The 27,931-nt window shown below is 42.6% G+C and overlaps 1 protein-coding gene across 1 annotated transcript; it reads right to left on the reverse strand.

The window, feature by feature from the left end:
• LOC134628582 (G-protein coupled receptor 83-like) lies at window positions 1-27,545 on the reverse strand. Its single transcript, XM_063475292.1, has 4 exons — window positions 27,123-27,545; window positions 24,310-24,435; window positions 3,394-3,527; window positions 1-718 (listed from the first exon to the last, which is right to left on the reverse strand). Exons 1-4 carry the CDS (start codon window positions 27,543-27,545, stop codon window positions 1-3), a joined length of 1,401 nt encoding a protein of 466 aa, XP_063331362.1.
• Between the last annotated feature and the right edge of the window lie 386 nt (window positions 27,546-27,931).

The raw sequence follows: 27,931 nt of genomic DNA on the forward strand, positions 1-27,931 counted from the left end.
TCAGCTCACAGCCACAATGGGCTCCACTGAGAGGATGTCGGTCCTCCCTGTGAGCGCCTGCCGGGCAGTGAAAAGCACATGTGCATCTTTCAGGTTGTGAGACTGACTTGAAGAAGGGTGACTCTGCTGTGAGGAAGCTTGGCCCGGGTGTGACCAAACGTTCCTTGGCCTCGAGGAGTCCTGGTTGTCGGGCCAGGCAGTTCTGTGACATGGAGCGTGAGGTACTGCAGGGCGAAGCTCCGGGTCCAACCCGACCACTGCTCGTCGTCTCTTCCTGCACCTGTCAACGAGGAGCTGGAGCTCCTGGCGGAAAGTGGGGTTCAGACAGCAGTAGATGAAAGGGTTGTAGCAGGTGGAGCTCATAGCTAGCCAGTGAAAGCAGAAGTAAAGGGCATTAGAAGAATGGATGGCCTGGCTGGACAGCAGCACCACGTAGCAGTTGAGGGGAAACCAGCAAACGGCAAACACTCCGACCACCAGAAGCAACATCGCCAGTGTTCTCCGGCGCTTCCTTCTCTGCGTGGCATGCTGAGCTGTTGTGGTGTCACCGATGGCATTGTGGCGCCACAGTCGACGGGCCACTATGGTGTAGGAGGCAGTGATGATGAGGAGGGGCAGCAGGTAAAGCAATATGAAGGTCAACAGGTCAATGTACTGCCAATAGACATCTGACGGCTCTGGGAAGTCTGGGACACACAGGCTTCGCTCTTTCTCCTTACTGTCAGGGGAAAGACAGAAAATACTACAGTACTCTCCAGAAATCTTTATATTTTGTCAGGAAAAATGGGAAATAAGTACAATGATTTATCAACATGTGCCAACATAAATAGGAATACAGAATATATATGGCAAAAAAAAACCTGAAGTTGTAAAATTTTAACCAGCTTCTAAGTCAATGATTGACTGTATGACCACCTTTCATTAACCCAGCCTGAACTCTCTGGGCAAGGTTTTTCTAATTTCAATAAGTTCTTCAGGAATAGTTCTCCAGGTTTCTTGAAGGACATTTAAAACACCTCTTTGGATGTTGGCTGTTCTGTCACCATGATCCCAGCCTGCTTCAACAATGTGGATGCCTGGGCTCTGGAGAGGCCAATCCATGACTTACAGTGTTTTTCTATAAGTCATCGATTTGAACCCAAAATTTCTGATTGGGTTTCTTGATTTTCAATGCAGGTCTGGTGTAATGTGGCATACCAAATCACCCTTATCCTTTCAGTAAGAATGACTTCTTGACAGCCACCCTTCCATTTTCTTATGAGGCTTCAGTGAACTTCAGTGTAACTGAAAGGGCTACAAGCATCTCTCAGGTCATGAACAGTAAAACAGCAGGTCTTTGTTAGAGATTTTCCTATTTCTTAAGGACTTGACACTCATCTACTGTAGATGGGTTTTTTTTAGGCCTGCCACTTTTTTTTACTCTTATCCAGTTTTCTCATTTTTTTTAAGGACACACCATGAATCACATTACTAGTTCAAAAATAGTAGTTTATGTCTGTCAAATATTATTATTTTTGGCATTTTTAACCGATTCAATTAAAGAAAATAAAACACATGATGCACTCTTGTGACAGGGTGCTAGTTAAAATAAAAATAAAATAAAGTTCCTAAAAATACAATTGAAAATTGGTTCTTTGTTCTTAATGTCTCTCATGTATAGATACACTTCTGGGTCATCTGTTGAGTAAGGTGCCTTTATATGTTTGAATGATTCATAGTACAGTGTTAAGTAACAAATACAAAAACATTCCTCTGAAAATGGTCAGGTACAAGGACTGGACTGAAAATGAGTGAAAAATCAGCCAGAGTCAGAACCAGACACGGAGAAGCTGCATTCAGCTTTTATGCTCCGTATATCTGGAACAAACTCCCAGAAAGCCTCAGATCAGCTGAAACACTCAGTTTATTTAAATCCAGGTTGACGACTCACCTGTTTTCAGCTGCAATTGAATAAAGCACCAAATCCGCACTGTTTTACTTTTAAGCTTAAATTTTAAAACTTACTCCTTTTTTTTTCCATTTTAAATCATGCTTTTTATTTGTTTTAGTTTTTTAATGTCTCTGTAAAGCACTTTGAATCACCTTGCTGTTGAATTGTGCTATATAAGTAAACTTGCCTTGCCTTGACAATATCCAAATAAAAAGTTTGAAGGACCTACAGAAAGCCTGGAGAGCTATTGCTCAAAAGCACTTTAAATTTACAAGAAAGTCTGACTGGTGGTGCAGCTCGAGCCTTTACCCAGTACTGTATATTAATAATCATTGGCTATTGTTATTTCATAGAGAAGTATGAATTTTAAAAAAACATTTGTCTCTGATCCACTGAGTTTATTAGTTCATAGTTATTTTAAAGTTATTCTAGTTCTTCATTTTTCATTGTTATCTGATGTTTTTTTTTTTAAACCAAAGAGTAAAGAAAAATAGTTACTCAGTAATTAATTATGAGTTAGTTATTCATCATATTGTGTATGACTTTTTAATTTTATACTAAAATTATGGATAAACATTAATCAGAGCAGGAAATATAGGGTACAAGTACATATATTAGTAATACTTAAGCCACTTCTTCCCCTTTAATCAGACAAGAGTGCAGGGGGAAGGGACCTCTGACAAATATCTGCAAACATTTCTTTGGTTTTATCCACATTAATTTGGAGGAAAAACTGGTCACACCAGTTAATGAATTCATTAAGAACTCAGCTGTGATCTTGCTTCACACCCCACAGAAAGCTCACAACCACAAAGTCTTTGGTGTATTTAAGGGCAAGTCTCCATCTGTGTTTGCTCTGATTCTCACTAGTATATAACTCAAAGCCCAGTGGAATTTGATGCTCTTTTGTTAAAAGGTCAGAGAGCAACCACACTGTGTGTAAAATGCATATAGAAATTTGATAAGAGCCTAAAACTGGGTGAAAAGGGACAGTGCAAAGATAAATACATTTTCACAGAGGAAAATACTAAGAGATTAAAAAAAAAAAATCTTTGTATACGATTAATTTCTGCTTGTACACACTTTGAATTCCGAACTCTGGGAATGTGTGACTTGTTCTCAATTAGCTAATCAGTCTCCTTTGTAGATATGACTCCTGTGTAGCTCTTCCAATTTGCCAGACTGCTTTTGTGCTACCAAGTTGAGCATTCCAGTTTTCATTTTGCTTCTTTGACTTTGTTGTGTCGACTTTTGGCCACTTTTTTCGCCTACTTTCTGTAACTCTTGTGACTAAGTTCGTTCGTTTTAAATCAGGCCAATATTTCTTTTTTGTTTTTTTTTCTTTAAATCTGACACAGAGCAAACCTGTTCCACATCCATCAGCATATAAAGTAGAGAGCCTCCATCTCCATAGCTAACCTCACTGAATTGTGCCTCTACATAATGACTGTGAATCATTTTACCTGTATGTAAAGGTCAGGAGTTTTTGGTAGATGGCATGTGGGAGGGAGAAGCAGCTGGCCATTATCCAGATGACAGCGACCCAAACACCACCTTGTGCAGGAGACATGCGAGGCCTCAAAGGATGCAAAATCACCTGAGAATCACCACACACAGATCAAAGTCAGTGCAAATGCATACACTTCAGATCAATATCAATCACCAGTCTGTGCCCAGGGAAGTAGAAAGAAAGATTAGAGCATGTTTTTTTTAACAAGCGTGGCTCCAACTAGTCGAAAACAGCGTAGTATTGCAGTATAACCAACTGCTGTTTCTCAGCCTCTAGCTGTTTTTGTTTGTGCCATACTACCAACTACAGTGTGGAACATAAGATACTAAAATGTCAGAAGAGGAAGGTCTCGGTGTGTATTTAGTGATGAGCAGATATGTGAGTGAGGAGACGAAATGTCCCTGATACACAGATTAGTCAGGAGAGCAAGTGAAAAGGGAAGAGAAAAAAAGCTTTTTGTTCACTTCAGTTCAATAAGATTAAAAATACTGGCCAGATACTGTGCCTTCTCCACAACAAAAAGCACGACATAACTGTTGAAATACACTTTTTTTTCCTCCTTGAATTAAAGTTTTATTTTGGTCAAGTTAGGCAGTCATGCTGCCTCTTTGTCAAAAAGTCCTTGCAAAGCGTACAGAGATGGTTTGGCTCATTAAGCTGCTGCAAACACAAATACAGTCCCACTCAAAATAAAGATCTCATCCTTCATGCTTTATCTTGGGACCCATATTATGGAGATTCAATGTGTTTCATAAAGACATGCCAGCTGGGAGCAAATCTCTCATTTTGGCTCATCAAACTAAAGTTGTTCGCGTTTCTCGGCCCGAGCAGTTATAATTGTCCTGTTCTCCCCCGGCGCTGGTTTCCGTGCGGCAATTCAACAATGAAGGCCTGATTTTTACAATCACCTCTGAACACCTTACGTTTGGATGTTCCTGCTAATTAAACTCTGGGAAGTATTTATGTGAGCTCTACTCTGTGGCGATTGGCAATTTCTGAGCCTGGTAACTCTGATGAAGTCATTCTCTGCAGCAGAGGTAATTGTTGGTATTCGTATATCTAATATGACTCCCTTCTATTTGATGTTTTTTCAGACCACACCCAAAGAAATTTTCATAACTGACTTTTTCCAAACTCACTGACTGTTACGTCTTAAAATACCAATCAACTGTCTTTTGTCTTTGCATATTTTAAAGGCTCTTTTTAACTACTGTGGTTAAGCAGAGCTTAAATGTGCTGTATACCCAGGAGTTATGGCATAACTCCTGGGTAAGTGGTTGTACGTCCACCACTTACTGGAGTGGTGGACTTACGTCCAGTAAGTCCACCACTTACTGGACGTACAACTGAACACTTTCTCTAATATATGCTTCAGCTCCACTGCCACAAGGATACATAGAGAAAATCTACACCATCTCACACAATAATGCCTGTATTCATTTTAGACCCAAGCTCTTCATTATGTCATATTTAAATTTCGGTTTGTTTAATCGCTTTTTCAAAAAATGATCTTTTACCCAATTACACCACCCCTCCTCTTATCCAATTCAGTTGAAGCCTTTCCCCCGCTGTCATAGGGAGAGATGAGAGGTACACCAATCTGCCAGGGCTAAACATAGAGACATGCAACCATTCACACTCACATTCACGCCTACGGCCAATTTAGAATTGCTAATTAACCTAAACCCCACTCTCCAGTTTCTCCAGCTCCAACTGTGTAAGCAGCAAGTGCACAGTACCATGCAAACTGGATTTGAACCTAAGACCTTGCTGTGAGGCAAAAAGGTCTTCTTACCCCCAAACTACATCTTCAGTTTAATTTACCTTTCTTAGCTTTTTACTCTGCAATGTATTAATATCATTTATTTGCCACAGTAACTTTCTAGATTTTTGGATAAATAAGGCATTTTAGTATTATTAATGTGGACTGAGACCTTCTGAAATAGTGTTCAAACACCTTCAGTTTTTGACTAATAAAATCTTACAGGCAGTTTAATACAATAAAAAATGCCATCAGTCAGTTCACTTTTCATCTGCTGATGCCTGCTAGTCCTTCCAGATGATTCATCAGTGAAAGTAAAGTCATCCCATGGTGCCACCTGCAGACTCTGCAAGCATCCTTTTTTCTTGTCATCACTCTCATGCATACAGATGTCAATAAAGTTGCAGTATTTGTACTTCAGCATTTAGCGAGCACCACTGAAGGGGTGTGAGTAAAGACTTTTGTAACGAATGCAAACGTGCATGGGACAATAAGTACAGGTCTTACTGGCTATTGTGCAGCATTGTGGTAACGTTGACACAGACAGACTGTGGTTACTTAAAGATGAGGTCATGAGTAGCAGCAGAGACATAAGAGGTAAAAAAAAAAGTTTAAAACTATATTTTGGGCAAAGTCTGCATTTAATATATTTTTTTAAATCAGGTTTTACTGGGTAGTCTGTACATGTGTTTTTCTTTTTACCACTGAAATTAAAGTTAATTTAGATAATGTGTCAAAACAGCTTCCAGAATAAGTGCCTATTTCATCATGGCTAATGAGTGCCAGGACAAATTCTACCTTTGCACTAATTTTATTAGTGCTTGAAAAGATGGCAACTTCTTTAGGTTCACCAAGGCATTTCACCTTTCATCCATGAGCCTGAGTGATAACTGTTGGAGAGCCTTTTGTATTTGAAGCCCAGTGAGGATTATCCCCCCATCTTATTAACACAGGGGACAGACTCAAAACACAGTCTTAGCTCACAGTTTTAAAAGATTTATTGGACAAATCACTAAGCTGTTCTGATTCTCTTAAGAATCTTTTGTCTTTAGAGTGAAGGTAAGATAAATAAGCCTTACTTCGGATTTTCCAGATGTGAATTGTGGATGGTCTGATGGAACAGCAAGCAGGCACCCAGAGAGGCAAGACGAGCAGCGTGGAGCATGGCTATGCAGGTGAGTGTGGCTGGGGGCTTGAGTGAAACTTGGAGGGGATGCAGGTAAGTAAGAAATCAGGTTCACGGAGTTAACTCCAAACAGGCAACCAGAAGGCAGAGGGAGAAATGAAATTAATAAATGTAAATAACTCGGATGGAAAGCAAACATGGATAGCCTAATTACCACCATGGGAGGTGTAACGATCTGACGAAGATCTGCCATACTTCCGGCCATTAAATACTCTGGATGATGAGGAGACTCAGAACAAGGAATCAGAGAGAGGGCCACGCCTGAGGGGGAACCCATGGAAGCATTTTCCCACCACTTCACCTGTGTGGAGAAAGAAAACTAAAAAATCAAGTGAGACGAAAAGGAAGACAAACATAAAAACCGTGAGCCTTCCCAGACAATGACACTCTCTGGAGGTGGTCCATCACACGAGCCGAGGTTTTACCATCACTAGGGCCAAAGTGTACAGCCTCATTAGGAAATTTGCCTCATTCGACAATCATTTTAGCTACCGAGGTCACCCGAGGCAGATGTGAGTAAGGGTTGAAATGCCTGGAAACAGATCTCAAAACTGCACTGTAGGTGTCAGAAGTCACCAACTCTGCTCAACTACGACCATTCACAGTGGTCATAGATTGCCACCTTAACTCCTCTCTGTCATCGTGGTCCAAAATTTGAGCACTGACATCCTTGAAAGAGTATCCTTTCTCCTTTAAATGCATGTGCCTGTCGAGCTGGCTCTCCCATGTTGTGCAATGCATTTGTCGGTCTCCTTTACTATAAAGTAGGAGCATTCCTCACTGCATTGGACAACATACAATATATTGCTTAATTTAGCCATTTGGATGTTTTGTCCCTGGGATGAACTGGGTTTGGCCACCCTGGGTCCCTCCGCCAGTTGTTTTAGAACTGAAGAAACCTCTTGGATGAGAGGAGAAATGTCTATATGGACATAAAGAGGTCCAGTCTTTTTAAGCACTGACTTAATAGCACTCAGCCATGACAGTTTATGTAACATACAACGTGATGCAACTGACTAAACCCACAAAATGCAGTAAACCTGAGAACCAGTAGCAGCACAGGTCAGTCAGTGGAAAACTAATTTACCAGAGTTCACAATATAAAAATACTATGTCACTTATTTCCAAGTGAGTCATTTCCCCCTCTCCACTGTAAAACCGGAACTTCACACACCTGCCACGTCTCACTGCTGGGTTACATGCAACTGTCCACATACCGCTGAACTCATTTGTTAATTGAAAGTAAATACAAGTCACAGTCTCATAAAACTGGTTGAGACATTGTCACATGGTGGCTATTTTAGGCAATCCAAAAACATTTTGCGTTGTTTAAAGAGAACCTGTTACATCAAACTCCATTTGTTTATTCTCACACTGCACTGCAGTAGCGCTGCATGATTCACAGGTCAAAATAATCTTTCTTTATGTCATACTGGGCCTTCATTCAGCTGCCCTCCATCTAAGTCAGCAATCTCCTGATTAGCCGAGCATCAGATATAGAAGCAGCATTTGAACAGCAGGCGTATAGGGCACATAGCTTTCAAGTCTTTAGTACTGCTCTACCATGTGGGTACTAAATTAAAAAGTCTGAATAACCCTTGAACTAACAGGCATATCTGAACTTATGACTGCACAGCTCCAATCTTTCTAGCTCCACAGCTGGGAGTAAAGTTGGTGACAAAGAGAATGGCATATAAATTAATGATTGAAATATTGCAATTAGAATGAGAAAACACTGTTGAGATGTAGAAATACTACATTCATTTAAATGCATTTAAAGCAAAAACAAGAACCACAAGGAGCTTGTGGCTTTGTTAATTAAGAAGAATATTACAGAGGGTAATTTTTAGACTCCCTCAGCTTCATCACTGAGATATGTAGAGTCACGATTCATCAGAGAAAAAATATACTTCAGACTCATTTCACCAGCAGCATATGTCACATTATTTATCAGAGCTGTTTTTAATAATGTGTCCTAAAGTTAATAAGATGCTGCTTATACTTTTCATGATGTAGAGGGTCAATATTCATGTCCAGTGGTTGTTATGGAAGTTTAACTGGATTTCAGGTGATAAAAGTTCATAAACGAAATGTATATAAACAGATAACTCCAAGTGTTAGCACTGTGATGATTCACTGCATCGTAAGCAGGTCCTTTGGCCCTGTATACACACTTTTAGGGGTACATTAGCGGAGCTGATCAGGTTTTCAGGTATGCAAGTGTGATCCTTGAATGACTCAGTGACCACAGATGTTAAAACTGTTGGTTTGAAGTCATTAATGCAGCGTCACATGTATGTTAATGGATTCTTTGAGGCAGTAAGCTGCAGAGCACAGAGATAGAGAGAAGCTGAATATGTTTTAGACAGTAGTCCAAAAGTGGCCCTTGCTGTCTCTTCATGCCTAAAAATAAGAGACAGAGTGAGCATCGAGTGTGTTATCTTTGTCCTGGATTGGTGAGTGAACACTGGTCCTTTAGAGCGTTTCTTTCCAAATCATTCTTGTGTCGACTGCTGCAATAAATAAAAAGCACGAAGACATGTCTCTATTCTGTGTTAACATAAAAATTCAAGGCTAACACTGGTCTTAGACATACTCCAGTCACAGCCTTGTCCTTTGGGGCTTTCTTTTAGTTGTCTTAGAATTGGCCCAAAGCATAGGAAAAACGCTTTAACCATTTAAGGCTATGACACTTCTACTGGCTGTAGACTACATTAAAATTGACAGGTAAACACATTTCTGTGGTTTCACAGAATGCTTGATGTCTCTGCCATCAAATTGTAACTGGCCTCTAGTATGATACCTACCAATAAATCACGTTGCCCTGAAAAGAACAGGATAGTGTGTTTTCATCTCTCACCTCTGCCAAGTCTTTCTTTATTCACATTCATGTGTTCCAAATGTACTGAAAGTGCATCTTGGAGTTAATCTTTCACATTACCAAAATCAGAATAAAGTGGAATATAAACTCAAATAATATAAACACCAACAAGCATTTAATTTGTTACTCAGAGCCAATAATTAAACATTTTCCACATAGGTTGACAGGATTACAGTAATGCTGATTTGCACTTTGCTAAAAGCACATTTGTGTAGTGGGAAACCCTGCAGAAATATAGCAGAGATAGCAGAATTAAGATTACAGTGACTAACTTTAAATAATTATTGGAGACACCTGCAAAATAGTCTGTGAACTCGTCGACTTATTTATATGTACAGGATTGGTGCTGTACAAACAAAACTGCTATTGCCTACTAGCACTACTACTATTGACAAGTCAAGCATAGAGTGGCTCTGGCAGATGCCAAGGCAAAAACTAGATCCAGGTTCAGACTTCCCTCTCACCGGCTACCTCCAAGGCATTTCCAAGCCAGCCGAGAGATGTACGCTCTTCAGTATATCCTGGGTGTGCCCCAGGGCTTCCTTGCAGCATAACATGGTTAAAACAACTCAAATAGGAGGCACCTTGGAGGCGTCCTTGTCAGATGCCGAAACCACCTAAACTGACTCCTTTCAATGTGGAGGAATAGAGGCTCCACTCTGACTCTTCGTCCTATATTTCGCCATTTCAGTTTGTCAGTCTTGCGCTCATCTCTCTCCACTCATGAACAAAACCCCAAATGGTCCACCTGGGATACCATGACCTCAGAATTTGAGATGCTAACTCTCATCCCATTTGATTCACCTCCAGCTTGCAAACCTCCACAGTGTGACCTGGAGTTTGTTGCTTAATGAAGCCAACAAAACCACACCCCCAACAGGATACCCAGAGTGACACGGTCAAATGCCTTCTCCTTGAAGTGGCAGTGACAAGTGTGAAAAGTGGCTCTACATTTACACTTGACTCAGTAAGTAGGATCACACCATTTTGAGACTGAACAACCTCATTGATAATATCTTATACCTCTAGCAGGTTTTTGCTGTACATGAAAGTGTGGATATGATCAAAGCACCCCTCAACATCTCCACCGATAAGCTGTGCAGTATTACTGACAGAAACAGGCACAATATTGGAAGGAATCTGGAAAAGCCTGTTAGATGACGGGGGAAGCGGGCTCTTCCTCTTGCAGTCTGCCATGACAACAACTTCCTCGCTCCTTTGTAGCCGTTTACTTTCAGGTACATCTCTTCTTTTTTTAGTCCCAGCTTGCTTCCCACAAACAGCTCATCTCCTCACGCTACATTGCACCACCAATTCTATCAGTCGCATGTCTTGTAGACTGTGGATTAGCTCATGACCAACAAGGAGAGCAGATCCTGGGCAAGTCCCCAAGAATCTGTACCAGGCCCCTAACGTAAGGCCTGCAAACAGGTTACATTTTGCCCCGAAAAGTAAGGTATATAGTGTGCTTTCCTTTTTTGGCTTCTGCCAAAGTCTGAAGACAAAAGCTAATACCACACTGTCAAAGGTGAGAAGCTTCTTCATGAACTGAAGAAGCTTCTCGGATGAGAGGTGAAACGTCTTCAAGCAACTCAAAGAAGTCCAGACGCTTTTCTTTGCAAACTCCTTTGACTACGATGACCTGGATGACTGAGAACCTTCACAGACACCTAATACCACACTAAACTGTCGTACTCAGGAGGAGGTGGTGCCCTGTTGTGGTGTAACTTGGGATATCAGTCCATGAAGGATCTATCACTGAATCCAGGAGTTAGGACCCTTATTTAACAAAATTACAAATGAAAAACATTTAAAGCATAAAAAATAAGTAAAGCGCATAATGTGACCACATATTACTCTGAGTTATAAAATTCACCAGCACTGACAGCACACTGAGAGACGCACACTGTAGCTGTGTCCCACCCCCATATTTAATATTCATTCTAATCAGGTTTTGAATGTTTGGTGTGTTCACACGGGAAAATGAATAAAAAAAATGAATAAAAAAATAAAATGTCCTTAGGGCACTCACTGTGCGTGCATGCTAAGTACTCTTTTTGTTTAACTTTTTGAGATGGCTTTGATGGACACTAGGCTCCCATAATGCACTACATAAAGGAAACTAGATGTCTGGTGTTTGAAAAGCTCCAGTAACAAACGTTGCAGCCATTGCCCATTTTTACAGGGAGTGACATTTTAAATCCTATCTGACAGTGAAAGCAGCCATTTTTATTTCATTCTTCAATTTTCAAGAATAAACAGAATAAGAAACCTGTTGTTTGTGCCTCAGGACACACACTCAGCAAATTGTTTATTTGTTTGCATTCATTTCGCATTCATGGACACGAACTGTCACATTTTTTGGTGAGACTGAGCATAAGTTTGTAAGTAATGCATTTCTGCAGGAAGCAGAAAAAGCAGGGACCATCACCATGGCAACTAAGACAGCAGAGCTTTTAAAAAAAAGAAGCAACAACTGTATTTTAATCCAAACCATGATCTTTTAGCAAAACTACCTCTGTAGTTTTTAACTAATAAGTTTTTTTTATTGCTTAACCCTTTAAAGCATGAATCATGAAATAATTTTCAGGAAATTTTAATATTTTGAACCATCTGAGAAATTTCCATGAATGACTTTTCATTTGTATCGTATTTGCTACATCTGGATTTTTTTTTAAAAAAATTCTTTAAAAATGTATTACGCAATTTATTTAGGTTTTTCAGGAGGGGAAAAAAATCACACTGATGATGAAGTCTCAAAAACACACGAAAAAAATGTGTGTATCAAATATGGTACACTAAGCGTTAAGGAGTTAAACCAAACAAGTCGACAAAAAACAGTATGTCTTTTGTTTATTTACCACTTAATAAAAATATAGGTAACATCTAATCATGAATCTTGAACTACTCACCTCAGATTTAATTAGATGACTACTTATTAGTCTAGTCAGCATCATGGCTGAACTTCACTGTACTTCTTAATGAAAGCAAATATGTAACCCCTGCAGCAGTTCTGTCAGGGCTCTGTGTGCAGGCAGGCGGAGATGAGGATCCAAACGCAGGACTCGGAGACTGAATTGTAACTGAAAACCTCAGCTTTATTGCTGGCGAAGAAACAAAACATGAACTGAAACAATGAACACAAAGAACAGAAACACACAGGCACAATCTGAGGGTACGACCCGACAGAGAGCAAAGGCAAACACAGGGCTTATATACACAGGGGAGTAATCAGGGAATGGAAAACAGGAGGGAGACACAGCTGGGAGAGATTAGGGCTAACGAGACAGGGGGAGCGAAGCTAGACACACTGACATAAGACATAATCCTTTAAAATAAAACAGGAAATAATTCACAAAGACGCAGACTAAGAAACACGGACTTTACACGGGCAGAGCTAAACCTAAACCAGAATAAGCTGGAACATACTAAATCATCATCATCATCATCATCGCCTGACAATAGATCAAGAAAATAACCAAAAATACAAAATCAAACCTAAACATGAGAACTCAAAATGCTGGATCAAAATGGCCCAGAACTGTGACAAGTTCCTTGTCATTTGACCACTGGGGTTTTTAGGCTGGGGTTTGTCCAATATAGCCTGAAATGCATTTCCTGAAAGAGACTCGTGACAAGCCTTTGAATGCCGGGTCCTTATTCTTCTGTGTTTGTATGAATGAAGTCTTCAGCAGGGTCTCTCTGATATTTCACTTTTGACAGCTTTCCTTTTGTTTCTAGAAAGAATTGGCATTTGTTGTTGTTCTTGTTGTTGTTTTTGCCTTGGAGACCCTTAGGGTTTTTTGTTATGCTTTTTCTTGGGGTTTTTTTTGTTTTCATATTTGTTCATGATCATTTTCTTACATGTTTTTGTTAATTGGCATTTTCTGAAATAAAACAGTAACAGAGTTGGTAGTGAATTAGGATCTGTTATGTTACTTCCTCCAACACACTGGAATCCAAGTTAAGGACTTAATAGTCAGCTATACGGTGTCCTGTATGGGCCAGCTTTGACCCATGAGCCACAGTTTATACACTATTGATTTAAATTTGACTGAGCTGCGAGTAAATATTTTTATAACAGGCTGGGTAAGTTTGACTAATTGGTTGTTGTTTAAAATACCAGCATTTGCTGGAGATTTTTCAAGGTTCAGTCTGCGCTATAGAAACTCACAACGCTTATTGTGCTTAAAATTCCCAGAAATGACAGTTCAGTTTGTTCATTTCGACCTTGCAGTTTTGCAGCTATTTTGAGTCAACTGTGTAAACCTTTTTAGTTAGAAATGTTAAATGCTTGAGTACTATCATACATTTTCTTATGAAACAGCGAAGAGGTAGACTTAAAAATCTAAGAACTATTCCTCCAGTGCTGGAAAATACTCAATCAAAATAGAGAAGGGAGGCAGAAAAAATACACAGTTGTGAATCAGAGAGCCCAGATCAAGAGGGCCAGATCAAATTGTTACCCGCACATAGTTAGTTTTCCTGAGTAGACACAGTGAGAAGAAGCTCTCAAGTATCTACCACGAACCATGAAGCTAAAAAGGTCACTAATTATTTAAACCAACATGGATGAGAAGTTATTTAAGTACAACACAAGACTCACAGCCTCTAATTTTGAGACAAGTGTGAATTTTCCTTTGAAACTCAAAACATGTGTTACTAGAATATAAAAACTCCCATGGTACATCAGTAAGCTTGAGCTACAAGGTACTAAATCATGATTATCCAACGCTAAAGCTGCAATATGTAAAATAACGATTGTTTTTTTTTTGTTCTGGGAGCTGTTCAAGGTGTGTACTTTTTCTTGTTTTGAGTCATGCAAGGTAATGTCAAGAAAGTTTGAAGCAATTTCAGACACATCTGTAAAGATTACAGTATAGAAGCTGCAAGGTTGTTGGATATATCAGCTTCTTTATAGAAGTGTGTGGCAGTGTGTGGTTGGTGGCCCGGCTGCATGGTAGGAGTGGAGCAGCGGGTTCAGGGCGTGGTGTCAGTTGAGGCTGATCTTCACAGCCAGCTGCACGACCCCACAGCCAGGTAACTACAGCCTGGCCCCACGCTGGGGGAGACTCGGTTGCTCAACACAGTGGTCCTTGAACAGTTTGTTGAGTGGCTCCCGATCAGGACAGTGGAATGGTTCCGTTGTCACAAGCCGGCGAGCCTCAAAGCTGTGGTGACACTGGCAGATGACCACCTGGTGGAGTGGCCACCAGCGAGTTAGTCCTGGCTCCAGGACTAGAGCACTTGTGCTGAAAATGCCTGTTAATGGAGCTGGGAAAGGTGTTCCAAGTCACTAGACCTCTGAAACCCTCGCCCAGTCCAGGAAACGCATAATGCATACCGGTAAGGTGCCAAGGGGGTGCATGTCAAGCTATGGTGGATTCAAGCTGTACGCAAACCCTGGTCCACCAAACCCTGGTTCATCCAGGGGCATTGCTGTAGGCAGAGTAGGTAGAGGTTTGATGCGTGCGTGGGGACATCCATAAATATCTCTTGGTTCCGCTGGAAATTAGGTATAAAGGGAAAATGCATAGAGTGAAGGCTCTGGTTAGTTTACGCCTGATACACCTCTTAATTTTGGGAACAGAATGGCCCAGGTACAGTAGGTTAATGGGACAGTGTGTCAGGGTGTGTTTACAGTGGGTAGGGACATGCGGGGTTGGTTTGTATAATTTCTGGTGGATTGTGCAACATGATATCCTGAAGAAGTGCCGCTGCGCACCAGTTCTGGAAAGAGTGTGGTGCAGACACTGTTTCAGGCCATCTCCCAAGTCGGCATCCCAAAAGAGATACTGACTGACCATGGCACATCGTTCATGTCTCACACAGTAAAAGAAATCAACAGTTACTGGGAATTAAATCTATTTGGACCACCCTCAGACTGACAGGCTGGTGGAGCGGCTGAATAAGACGTTAAAATCCATGATTCGTAAGTTCAAGAAAGAGATTCAATATAAGTCCTGGACCTGAGAGCAAAGCTGCACACGTTGGGAAGGTTATCACAAGAAAATTTTGGCTCCAGGCCCAGGAATGTCAGCAGCACCTGTACAATAGAGGGGCTAAACTCACACCGGGAGAAAAAGTGCTTGTATTACTCCCTTCTTCTAGCTCAAAGTTGCTCGCCAAGTGGCAAGGACCCTTCGTGGTCACACGGCTAGTGAGGGACATTGACTATGAAGTCGTACGGTGAGACAGGGAGGAGTCACACAAATATATATCACCTCAACCTCCTTAAAGTATGGAGTGAGCCTGAAACTATTTCTTCAGTGAGCCTGGTTAAGGACGGTATGTTCATGGCCCAACAGGTTAAGCAGGTTCTCCAGAGAAGCAGTTTCAGGCTTTCTCTATGCTTTAAGGAGGTTGAGGGGATATATCTGTGTGACTTGGGGCTAAAGGTGCCAAATTCCACCATTCCTGCCGTGCGTTCACGGCCCAACAGGTTACCTGAGCACAAGAGACAAATTGTGCAAAAGGAATTGGCTGAAATGCTAAAGCTAGGAATAATAGAAGAGTCACACAGCGCTTGGTGTAGCCCCGTAGTTCTTGTGGTGAAGAAAGATAGGCCTATACGGTTCTGTGTTGACACTGCAAGGTGAACGAAGTGTCACAGTTTGATGCTTATCCCATGCCCCCGGGTCAACGAGCTCCTAGACGGGTTAGGCACTGCTCGTTTTTTCACGACGCTGGATTTAACCAAGGCAGATTCCCTTATCTGATGGTCCAAGGAAACTCTGTACGGTTTGTACTAGTTCGACACACTTCCGTTTGCCTTGCTCAGAGGTCCTGCCACTTTCCAGCGCCTCATTGACAGGGTGCTGTGTCTACAGGCTACATATGCCGCTGCCTATCTGGATGATGTTATCATCCACAGTGACACCTGGGCAGAGCATATGAAGCGGTGGCCGCCGTCCTGGAGTTCCTGAGGCAGGCGGGGCTCACGGCCAAACCAAACAAGTGTGCAGTGGTATAGTATCTGGGGTACCAGTTGGGAAGCAAGCAGGTGCATCCACAGATGGAAAAAACAGCAACCATTGCATCCTGCCCGTGTCCCAAGACCAAAAAGGAGGTGATGCAGTTCCTAGGGCTGGTTGGTTACGGTTTGTGCCCAGCTTTGTGGAGCTAACCAGCCCCTTGACCAACTTCCCAGATCTGGTCCAGCGGACAGAGCAGTCCCAGGCGGTGTTTGTGCAGGTGAAGAGGCCTGTCCATGGGGATCCTCTGCTTCACACACCTAACTTTTTCCTCCCTTTTATTCTGCTGAGCAACACCTTGAACAGAGGGCTTGGGGCCGTTTTGTCCCAGCATGTAAACGCGGTTGACCACCCAGTGGAGTACATCAGCTGGAAGACTGTCAGACTGGAAGGCCAGGTACAGCACTGTGGAGAAGGCCAGCCGTCATTACCTCCGGTGCTGCCCTTTCAGCTCTGTTTGGATCAGTCCCCACTGCAATGGCTCCATTACATAAAGGATGCCAATGCCTGGATCACACAGTGGCACCTGGCTCACCAGCCTTTTAAGTTAAAAGTGGTCCATAGGCCAGGGGCAGAGATGATCGTGGCTGATTTCCTCTCTCGCTGGTGGAGGGTGAGAGTAGACTAGGCCGGATGGGTCCGCAGCCTAAGTCAGGAAGTGGGGGTGTGGTTGGCGGCTCGGCTGCAGGGGAGGAGTGGGGCAGTGGGTTCAGGGTATGGTGTCAGGGAGGCTGATCTTTGTAGCTGGTGAGCATCATCCAATCATGCCTTTCCTATTTCAGTAGCAGCCAGGCTGGAGCCGGGGTTGGTTTGTGCAAAAAAAGCTGCACAAACATCTGGGTTGGTCCGGGTCCTTTTTTTCCACAAGAAGCTTATAGCTTCTTTGAGTATTTCATGACGGTGAAAGGAGTAGCGGAGGAACATCGCAAGTGATTAAGCTAAGAAAACCTTTTTACTTCAGTCTCTCAGCAGACACCAACTTTCTGTTCATATCTGTATGCTCACAGAGTTTTTCTAAGTTTTACTTAAAATCTAAGTTATAATTAATATTTTCATATTTTGTAAGACAAAAAAATATTACATTTTTAAATCAGTGTCTGTATGCTACTAATGAAACCACACCACAAAAAATAACTGGGCAGTAAAATCTTTGGTGAGCTCCAGGCTAAAATCCTGGCTTGGGAACTGCAGACCATTTTGTTGGATGAGGTTGATGTCCTGGCCTCTGTTCAGATATGGGTTTGACAAAATGAAGGAGAAAAGCTGTAATAATAAGCAAACCAAATCCGACTATATCCTGTGCTGTCTCTTGGTTCCTCTGGCACAAAGCACTTGGATTTAGTCTTTTTTCTGCAGTTATCACTTAATAAGCTTTGCCTGGGGTGCTACATACTTCTTTTTTTCCTGTTTGTATTTGCACCGCCAATAGGAGTGATAGCTAAACACGACAGAGGAGGACATGGCAGGAACTGTGTTTGCTGTGTGTCACAGGTTTGCGTTTCTGACAGAAAAATTCGAAAAGTTAAGCCCAGTTGTTTCCTGCTGTCACAAGCCTGACATATGTAAAATTGTGGTTATTGCACTAACTTTGAGGCACTGACAGAGCAGTGGAGCTGAGAATACACAAAGTCAGTGTGGTATGACCATATTTAGTCTATTCCAGTAGTCATTGGGCAAGAGGCACGTACATACTGGACGAGTCACCAGTCTTTTGCAGGAAAGACAGACAGCCATTCACCCCTATAGTCAACCAAACCCATGCCTGTCTCTGAACTGTGGCAGGAAGCTAAAGTACCAACCCACAGAGCAATGGGAGAACATGTAAACTCCACACTGAAAGGTTTCAGACTGGATTCAAACCAAGGACCTTGCTGTGCTAACCGCTCCACAACAGCTAGTCACTTTGTGAATATTCTTCTCTCCTAGATATTCCACAATAACAATGTTTGTTTCCACAAACAAAAAGTGCCGTTATCAGCGTTTAGGAACCGCAGAACATCAGGTATGAATATCAGTAGATTTTTTTTCTTTAGGACACACAAATAATAAACAGCTTTCCCTAACATTTGACATGTGCAGTTATTTATGAATCCATAATAAAATGATATGACGGTGCAGTTTAAAAATAATCTAGTTGTAATGCCACAACAAGTTGTGAATGGCTTATTCACGCTCTGCCCTCTCGGATCAGGTGGTTGTTGGTTCCAAACACCTGTTGCCATCAGGTTGCAGAGTGCTCTCTGCTGGACAAACTATGCAACCTCAACGCTCATGAGATGGTTAAAAGGTGTTTCTTCCACGTCTTTACTCTTTTCAAATTTTATGCTATATTATGCTATATGAATGCCATATTAGTTTAATTTTAAAGACTTCGCACTCCTCATCCCTTTTCCTCCTCTTCTCCCACTGATGGCTCCGAATGTTGCAGCAGATCGTTCTTGGTCAAGGGTGCCAATTTAAATCCTAATAAAAACTGCATTAAGAAACACTTCTTTCCGTCCTCATGCAATTTAAACTTTCAACAGTCCATGTCACTGTTGAATCATCCCACCGTGTAAAGCAGTTTATCTAATGCAGGTCAGATGACATCATTTATTTGACTGATTTCCCAAGTAAGCACCAAGAGGTGGCCAAATTAACCGGACCTTTGAGAAACTGCATTGCTGAAAATCATGAGTCTTCAGAAGAAAAGATATGAACTCCCCTGCAGCCTGACATTTTTAAAAAGCTCCTCTCTGCATGTCTACTGCGTTACTGTGTTATTTATGACTAATCTAACAGTCTAGATGTATATAGGTGCCCCCTGAGCAAAATTGACCAGGCAATTTAGATGTTTTCTTTGTCTTCATTGAGACATTCCTCTAAAACAAGAGGTATGTTTTGCTTTCTTTAAATGAATTCACTAAATTCACTGCCTTATTGAAATTCAAACAAAACAAACCCCCTCTTAACACCAATGCTGCTATCAACAATGTATGCTCTTGCACAGCAACACCTCTCTTTTCTTTCATGTTACTTCTGAAATGCATCTTTTAATTGTGTTCTGAATATCAGAGATTTAACAACCTGCATCAAACCAAAAAAAAAAAATATATATATATATAGATTTTTCTGCTCATGGCATCTCCACTCCACTCCCCCTTGCCTGTCTGCCACAGTCAGTTGCTGAGGAGCTGACATTCTCATTAATGCTGCTGCACTGCCTGAGGATATGTCATTTTGCCATGGATGTTTTACTTTATTTATCCCTTTGAATGCATAGTAGCATTTGGGATATTAAAAGTTTGGATAAAATCTTGTGTTGGGTCAAATACCAACCCAATCAAAAACTTCTGACTTGGAACAACAAAGAAAAAAAATGTGCATATCTGTAATTCAAATCAACTCTGAAATGCATGATTACACTGACAACACCACATGTAACAATGCTGTGAACCTTCCCAGACCATAGAAAGTTGAAAAACTTCAAGTCACAAAGGGCAAAAGAACTACTAGTGACACGAAGTGGGCAGGTCACAAGATAGACTTTTCCATCTTCCAGGCAAGTGATTGAAACATTCACCGATGAGAGCACAGAATGCTGTTGATTGAAATTTGACCTGGTAGTAAACACATTAGACTCACCTGGGCATTGTAAAGCCTTTGGATCACATCTGGCCATTCGGTTGTCCCATTGAGTGGAGGTCAATGGGAAATTAAAATTCAAATGTAAATAAATATACACTTTAGACTCTTTGATAAACTTCCCATCAGAGAATTACTATCCATCCATCCATCCATCCATCTTCTTCCGCTTTATCCGGGGCCGGGTCACGGGGGCAGCAGCCTAAGCAGAGAAGCCCAGACCTCCCTCTCCCCAGCCACCTCCTCCAGCTTATCCGGGGGAACACCAAGGCGTTCCCAGGCCAGCCGAGAGATATAATCTCTCCAGCGTGTCCAACGTGTCAGTGGGATTAAGGAGGTCCTCAAAGTATTCCTTCCACTGCCCGACAATTTTCTCAGTCGAAGTCAGCAGCGCTACACCAGCACTATACACAGTGCAGGTAGAGCACTGCTTTTCCCCTCCTGAGACGCCTGACGGTTTGCCAGAATCTCTTCAAGGCAGTCCGAAAGTCTTTTTCCATGGCCTCTCCGAACTCCTCCCACACCCGAGTTTTTGCTTCAGCCACTGCCCGAGCCACATTCCGCTAGGCCTGTCGGTACCTGTCAGCTGCCTCCGAAGTCCCACAGGCTAACCAAGCCCGATAGGACTCCTTCAGCCTGGTGGCTCCCTTCACCTCTGGTGTCCACCATTTGGTTCGGGGATTACCACCACGACAGGCACCAACCACCTTGCGGCCGCAGCTCAATGCAGCAGCTTCGGCGAAGGAGATGCTGGACATGGTCCATTGGGACTCAATGTCCCCAGTCTCCCTCGGAATGCTGTTGAAGCTCTGCCGGAGGTGTGCGTTGAAGATCTCGCGGACTGGGGCCTCTGCTAGGTGTTCCCACCACACCCTTACTACGTGTTTAGGTGCACTGGGTCTGTCCAACGTCCTCCCCCGCCACCTGATCCAACTTACCACCAGGTGGTGATCAGTTGACAGCTCAGCCCCTCTCTTTACCCGAGTGTCCAGAACATATGGTCGCAGGTCTGGTGATACGATTACAAAATCGATCATCGACCTGCGGCCTAGAGCGTCCTGGTGCCACGTGCACTTATGAACACTCTTATGTTCAAACAAGGTGTTCGTTATGGCCAAACTGTGATTTGCACAGAAGTCCAATAACAAAACACCGCTCGGGTTCAGATCAGGGAGGCCGTTCCTCCCAATCACGCCCCTCCAGGTCGCGCTGCCGTTGCCCACGTGAGCATTGAAGTCTCCCAGTAGGATAACAGAGTCTCCAGGTGGAGCACCTTCCAGCACCCCACCCAGGGACTCTAAGAAGGCTGGGTACTCTGAACTGCCACTCGGCGCATAAGCGCAGATGACAGTCAGGACCCGTTCCCCGACGCTAAGGCGCAGGGAACAAACCCTCTCATCTCACCCCAATGTACCGGCAGCAAGCCAACGGGATATTAGAATACCCACCCCAGCCCGCCGCCTCTCACCAGGGGCAACTCCAGACTGAGACAGAGTCCAGCCCCTCTCCAGGAGACTGGTTCCGAGACCCCAAGCCATGCGTAGAGGTGAGCCCGACTATATCTAGCCGGTACCTCTCAACCTCATGCACTAACTCAGGCTCCTTTCCCACCAGAGAGGTGACATTCCATGTCCCATCTGCGAGTCTTGGTAGCCGAGAATCGGTCCGCCAGGACCTCTGCTCCTGGCCGCCGCCCAGCACACAATGCAACCGACCCCTACGGCGCCTCCTGCGGGTGGTGGGCCTGCGGGAGGATGGGCCAATGTCCCCTTTTCGGGCTGTGCCCGGCCGGGCCCTATGGACTAAGGCCCGGCCACCAGACGCTCGCCCTCGGGCATCCTCCCCGGGCCTGGCTCCAGGGCGGGGCCCCGGTAACCCTATCCCGGGCAGGGTAAACTGTTCCCTCGATGTTTTTCTCATAAGGGTCTTCTGAATCGCTCTTTGTCTGGTCCCTCACCCAGGTCCAATTTGCCATGGGAGACCCTACCAGGGGGCAAAAGCCCCCAGACAACATAGCCCCTGGGATCCCTGGGACACACAAACCCCTCCACCACAATAAGGTAGCGATTCACGGAGAGGAGAATTACTATTTTTGCAATTTTTGTGGGAAATCATAAAACAAATTTGTTTTCAGTTTATGTACGTACATGCGTGCAAATTAATTCAGCTTCACTATAAATGTGTTAGAACTGACATTTATGAGAGATGTGAGTTTGCTGGTCAAGAGTTTTTAACAAGATATGGATTTTAACTATTTAACCACTTAAGTCAGGAAGAGTGAGTGCCTACTTTGTAAAGAGCAGAGTGCTGTGTTTAAGCATTACAATTTGAATTTGACTGATGCAGAGCGAAAATGCACATCTGACCATTTGCTAGCAATGCTGCAAGTGCAGCAAGGACTTTTCACCAAGCTTTACAAATCCAGGAATGGAGTGGAGACCAGCTTTGTGATTTCCTACAAACCCACCGTAAGCCACTCTGAGACAAAAGAAGCATTTGATAATATGCCCCTCTCCGGGTGAACCGTAACAAGTTTGATTGAGGATTTTATGGGAAATGTGGAGTGACTGTTGAAAAATAAAATGAGCAATTTTTACTCTTTTTATACTGGGCTGTGACACAGTCCAGTTACTCGTCTTTGTACTTGGGATAACAGAAGAGTTTGGGATTATGGAAGAGCTGGCAGCAATGCACTGAATGAAAGGCACTAAAATCTGACAGGGAAAAATGTTGGAAGCGTATAAAATGAACCCAGGGCGGCTTTTTGTATCTTTTTGCATATTTGCAACCAACACGTGTTGTCTAAGTCAGTGCTAAAGGTTAACCATATTGTTCACTGAGGAAAAAGCACTGAATCGAAGACACTTTATTGCACTTTTGGAAGAGCATGAGGCAGTACATGGTGACATAGGCTACCACACATCTACCAGATGACAGCCAAAACAGTGTTGAATCTAAAAGCAGAAATTTAGGTTTTGTGAGAAGAAAGGTGAGGACCTTCCAGAGCTTTGAGATGCAGAATGGAAAACAGATCTTACATCTGCTGTTGCTGTGACTATGCTTCACATTTCCACCATGCATTTACACTTGTTCAAGCCCAAAGCACGAGATTTCCAGTAATCAAATGACAAGAAAAATAGCAATAGCACTTTGTATAAAATTAACCCTGCCAAGTATATAAAATTTGATACATTTCTTTTTGTGAGCTTTCAAGACCTCTACATCATCAGTGTGATTTTTTTCCAGAAAAACCTAAATAAATTGCACCACAATTCCAAACATAGCAAGGACAATACAAAATAAAAATCATATATGTAAAATTACTTTTTTATTTAGAAAGTTCAATAAACATTACAGTTTCAAACAAATAGAAATACCTTTCAATGTATTTCACACACACACATGCACGCACGCACACACACACACACTAATGGCCCTTTATAGATAAACTTTCTTGTCTGCTTCTTTGATTTATTATAGCAAGTAAAATAAAAATAAAATAAAAATATAGACTGAGACACAAACTGAGCCTCATGGGGTCACAAACTAGTGTACTCTTGAGTGTTGATTCCAGAAAAATTTGAAGGTTTCGTGAAGAAGGACATCCAGCAGAAAGTCTGTTCCAAATCAAATATGCGAATCCATCGACTGTGGTTACCACTTGGGAAATAAGGGAGCACCCGAAAGTACCAGTCATAATAAAAGTGGAGTACTACCTCTACTTTTAAGATTAGGCTTAAAACTTTCCTTTTTGCTAAAGCATATAGTTAGGGCTCGATCAGGTGACCCTGAATCCTCCCTTAGTTATGCTGCAATAGACATAGGCTGCCAGGGGATTCCCATGATGCATTGAGTTTTTCCTTTCCAGTCACCTTTCTCATTCACTATGTGTTAATAGACCTCTCTGCATTGAATCATATCTGTTATTAATCTCTGTCTCTCTTCCACAGCATGTCTTTCATCCTGTCTTCCTTCTCCCACCCCAACCGGTCGCAGCAGATGGCCGCCCCTCCCTGAGCCTGGTTCTGCTGGAGGTTTCTTCCAGTTAAAAGGGAGTTTTTCCTTCCCACTGTTGCCAAAGTGCTTGCTCATAGGAGGTCATATGATTGTTGGGTTTTTCTCTGTATCTATTATTGTACGATCTACTGTACAATATAAAGCACCTTGAGGTGACTGTTGTTGTGATTTGGCGCTATATAAATAAAATTGAATTGAATTGAATAATTATCTCGTGCGCTGACAATATGAAAATGGTGACTTCCCAGCATATCATTTTCTGTCTTTACTATGCTTTATACTCAAATACTTTTCACCAACTGCTGCTGTTTTACCATTGCTTTTGTGCATCATAGAACTCACACAGACTCTCTGAAGCTCCTAAGCTATCCTTAAAATTTGAAAAATTGCACAGATTCATCCCCCCAACTCCCTTATAGACAAACCTGTCGTCGGTCCAGTGCGATGGCGGTGAGCGTGAGGGTGGAGACGTGCAGTGAGCAGTACTGTACAAAGCGACTGATGTGGCACATAGTTCTTCCAAACACCCAGGTGCTGTTCACAAAGCGGACCTAAAGGAGTGCACAAACACAGGGCAGGCCAAAATGAGAAATGTCAACGGTTACCCACTCTCATCAGGTAGACACACTGGGAGGAAGGTCAACTTTTAAAACTGCAAAAATGAGAAGTACTCTAAGAGCAGCCATGTTATATGATTATAATGATTAGCAGCCACTAAACAGACATGAGCTAACCATGTTCATACACTAGTTCCCACAGCAACAATAAGCCTTAACTCTAAGTAACAGCTCTGCAATACTAGTGCACCAATGAGACGAATCAGAATTATTAGTAATTTGCTTGCAGTTCAGTGTAGACCCCTAAAAATAGTGTATGCCATGTGGGGAACATTTTGCTTTGTTATAGATTTTTTTCCATTGGAGGCTTTCATAGCATAGCAACTTTTTACACTGTTCTGATTCAGGTGGGGAAATGTCAGCAAAGATGGGAGCAATTTTAGACACAGCTGTAACACAAGATTACAGTTTATAACCTGCACTGTCAGACATCTCCACTTGAGGTGTGCTCCTGCTTCTTCTAGTCTTTATAATCACAGTTACGGTGACACATGCTGTGCAGGTCATGCAGGATACAGACATCGTGTTAGATTTTTCGGCACATATGATCAAATGTTCTCTAAATTAACCCCAGCTCTAAGCCTAAGTGCACTACTTCAAAAAGTGCTGAAAGAAAATCTGTCGGAAAGAGAGAGAGGGGAGGTGGGGTGAGGGTGTGTGAGGCAGGAGTTGTTTAGTGATCCTTGGGGTAGATAAGAATGGAGAGTGATATTGAGTTGCCTGGTATGCCACAGAGGGATCTTTCAAGGTGAAGCTTTTTTTTTTTTTTATCTCCGTAATAACACTTGCCAGTCCTCAAACTGGAGCTGCTGGCTCCAGCCCCACTAATGCACAAACACCAAGCTTTCTCTTTCTCTGTCATTTGCAGCTACAGTGCCTTGAAAGATTATTTGTCCCATTCCTGATCTCTTTGATAATCTGACCTCAGATTATCAAGTAAATTTTAACATTAGAAAAAGATAATCCGAGTAAATACAAAACACTGTTATTAAACAGTGATTTCATTTATTAAGGAAAAGGGCTTTTCCAAACCTGACCAGCCCTGTGTGAAAAAGTCATTGATATCTATCAGTCTGAAATGGGTTACAAAGCCATTTCTAGGGGTTTGTCACTTCAGAGAACCATTATCCACAAATGGAGAAAACCTGGAACAGTGCTGAACCTTCCCAGGAGTGGCCGGTGCACCAAAATTACTCCAGGAACACTTCAAAGACTCATCCAGGAGGTCACAAAAGAACCCAGAAAAACATCTAAAGAACTGCCAGTCTCACCTGTCTCAGTTTTGGTGAGAGGTCATCCATGGGAGAGTTCCAAAGAAAAAAAAAAACACTGTTGACCAAAACTAACACAAAGGCTCAAAAATCCTGAAGGAGAATGTCCAGCTATCAGTTTGTGCCCTGACGCTTAAGTGCACTTGAGTAATGCAGCAAGACAATGATTCAAAACACTATGGCACACACTTGGAGTGGGCTGGTCAAAGTCTGGAGTTAAATCCAACTGAGATACTTTGGTATGACCTTTAACAGGCTGTTCATGCTTGAAAATCCTCCAGTGTGACCGAATTAAAACAATTCTGCAAAGAAGAGTGGGCCAAAATTCCTCCACAGCGATGAGTGAAAGACTCATTGCCAGTTTTTGCAGATGCTTGACTGCAGTTCTTGCTGCCAAGAGTGGCACAACCAGTTATTAGGTTTAGGGGGCAATTACTTTTCACACATTTTGTGTTTACTCTGGTTATCTGTATATAATATTAATATTATTGTTTGATTATCTAAATTTGTAAGTGTGACAAATATGTGTGGCACTTTACTGCTGAACAATATGAGGAGTGGGAAGGGAAAAATACTCCATGTGTTCGGGGTTTCACTATACAACTGTCAAAAACACAAGTCCAAACTGAAAAAATGCTAAGTAGGTTAGGTTGTTAGAAAAAAAAACCCTTTGCATGGAGAGACTCAATTAGCATATATTCAGAAATGCACTCTGTTTCGTGGACTCCCACACGAGGTCGGAGGCTGGAGGTGGTGAGCTGCCCACGTTTGATTAAAGCGTATAGCATTTTTAATAAATACATTTCATGCATTCAGAGTAAGTCCCAAACTCAATGTCAGCTGTGAGTTTGCAGGCTCGAGGATGATTCAAAGCAGGAAATGGAGTGACACATTTTTCAACCTATTAAATGCTCATTTTTCTAAACAGTTTTCTACCTGACGGGACGGTTTAGCTCCCAGCTAAAAACACATTCAACTATGAAGTAGTTTTTTAATATTACGTTGGTAATGGAAACAGGGTGTGATGATTTTTGCTTTAAAGTAACTACCCCACTCACACATGAGATAATAATACAACACAGCCAGCCAAAGAGAGGCATCACGATGACACCACTAGCGCCATCTTTTGGTAGCAGTTTAATACAGTACTTGGAGCAGTGCTCGGAGTGTTGAGCAGGTTCCCCTAATTTGACTTAGTTTAATTATTGCAGTGCATTACAAATGTTGTTATTAAAAACATTTATGTGTAAAGATAAGTGCTGCCATAGCCATCACACACACACACCTACACACACACACACACACACACACATACACACATACACACACACACACACACAGTGGTCTTACCAGAGTAAAGGGTGTATTGAGGACTGTGATGAAGATATCAGCCACCGCCAGGTTTAGGATAAATAAACTGGTGGCGGACAAGGTGCGCTTGTTTTTGACCACCACGTGACACACCAAGGTGTTCCCGAACAGGGAGATCACGATTATGAGGGAATAGGCTGCCACTAGCAGCGCCTTGATGCCAGCGTCCTGAGACTCCCCGCCGCTGCTGGCCAGAGAGCGCCAGCCCTCCAGCAGACCCTCATCAAAGTCCAGGAGAAACAATCCGGAACTCGCGTTCCCTCTCTGTCCCGAAACATTCATGAAACGCTCCGCGAAAGAAAGTATCTCCTCTCCCGAAAGTGAAGAGTCGTTAGTTCTCTGTCCCGCTGCTGCCCTGCTAATCCAGAGGACCACGGAGAGCCAAACACACACTGCTGTCATTTTTATTATTATTATTATTATCAGTGTTATTATCGCATCCCTCTGCCTGTAGTTTTAATGAGAGAATGAGAGGTTTGCAGCTGCTTCTCTGTCATTCGTGTCACTGGAGTAAAGGAGAGAGGCTGAAGCGTGGGCAACAAGTTGTGTGAAGCGACTCAGCAGCAGGAGAGGCTGCTGTTTATAAAGCTTCAGCCTGTCGCGTGTGTGTCTGTGTGTGTGTAGCAGAGAGAGAGGGAGGGAGAGAGACTCCTTCCTTTTGTCGCTCTTATTCGTTCTTAGTGAGATGTTTACCTGCAGGGTGATGCAGGGTGGAGCTGGCTGATTTGCAAGTCAAAGGCTGCTTCGGGTCTCCATGCGTGCCAAATTAAACCGCCTGGTGGTTTATA

Source organism: Pelmatolapia mariae, linkage group LG6 (genome assembly GCF_036321145.2).
Source record: "Pelmatolapia mariae isolate MD_Pm_ZW linkage group LG6, Pm_UMD_F_2, whole genome shotgun sequence".
Classification (NCBI taxonomy): Eukaryota; Metazoa; Chordata; class Actinopteri; order Cichliformes; family Cichlidae; genus Pelmatolapia; species Pelmatolapia mariae.

Excerpts from the sequence above, each read along its gene's own strand:
- LOC134628582 (XM_063475292.1), bottom strand. The coding sequence starts at position 27,545 with ATGACAGCAGTGTGTGTTTGGCTCTCCGTGGTCCTCTGGATTAGCAGG. Across the intron at positions 24,436-27,122 it reads TCAATACACCCTTTACTCTG|GTCCGCTTTGTGAACAGCAC; the intron begins GTAAGACCACTG and ends GCACTCCTTTAG. Across the intron at positions 719-3,393 it reads CTCCTGACCTTTACATACAG|TAAGGAGAAAGAGCGAAGCC; the intron begins GTAAAATGATTC and ends TTCCCCTGACAG.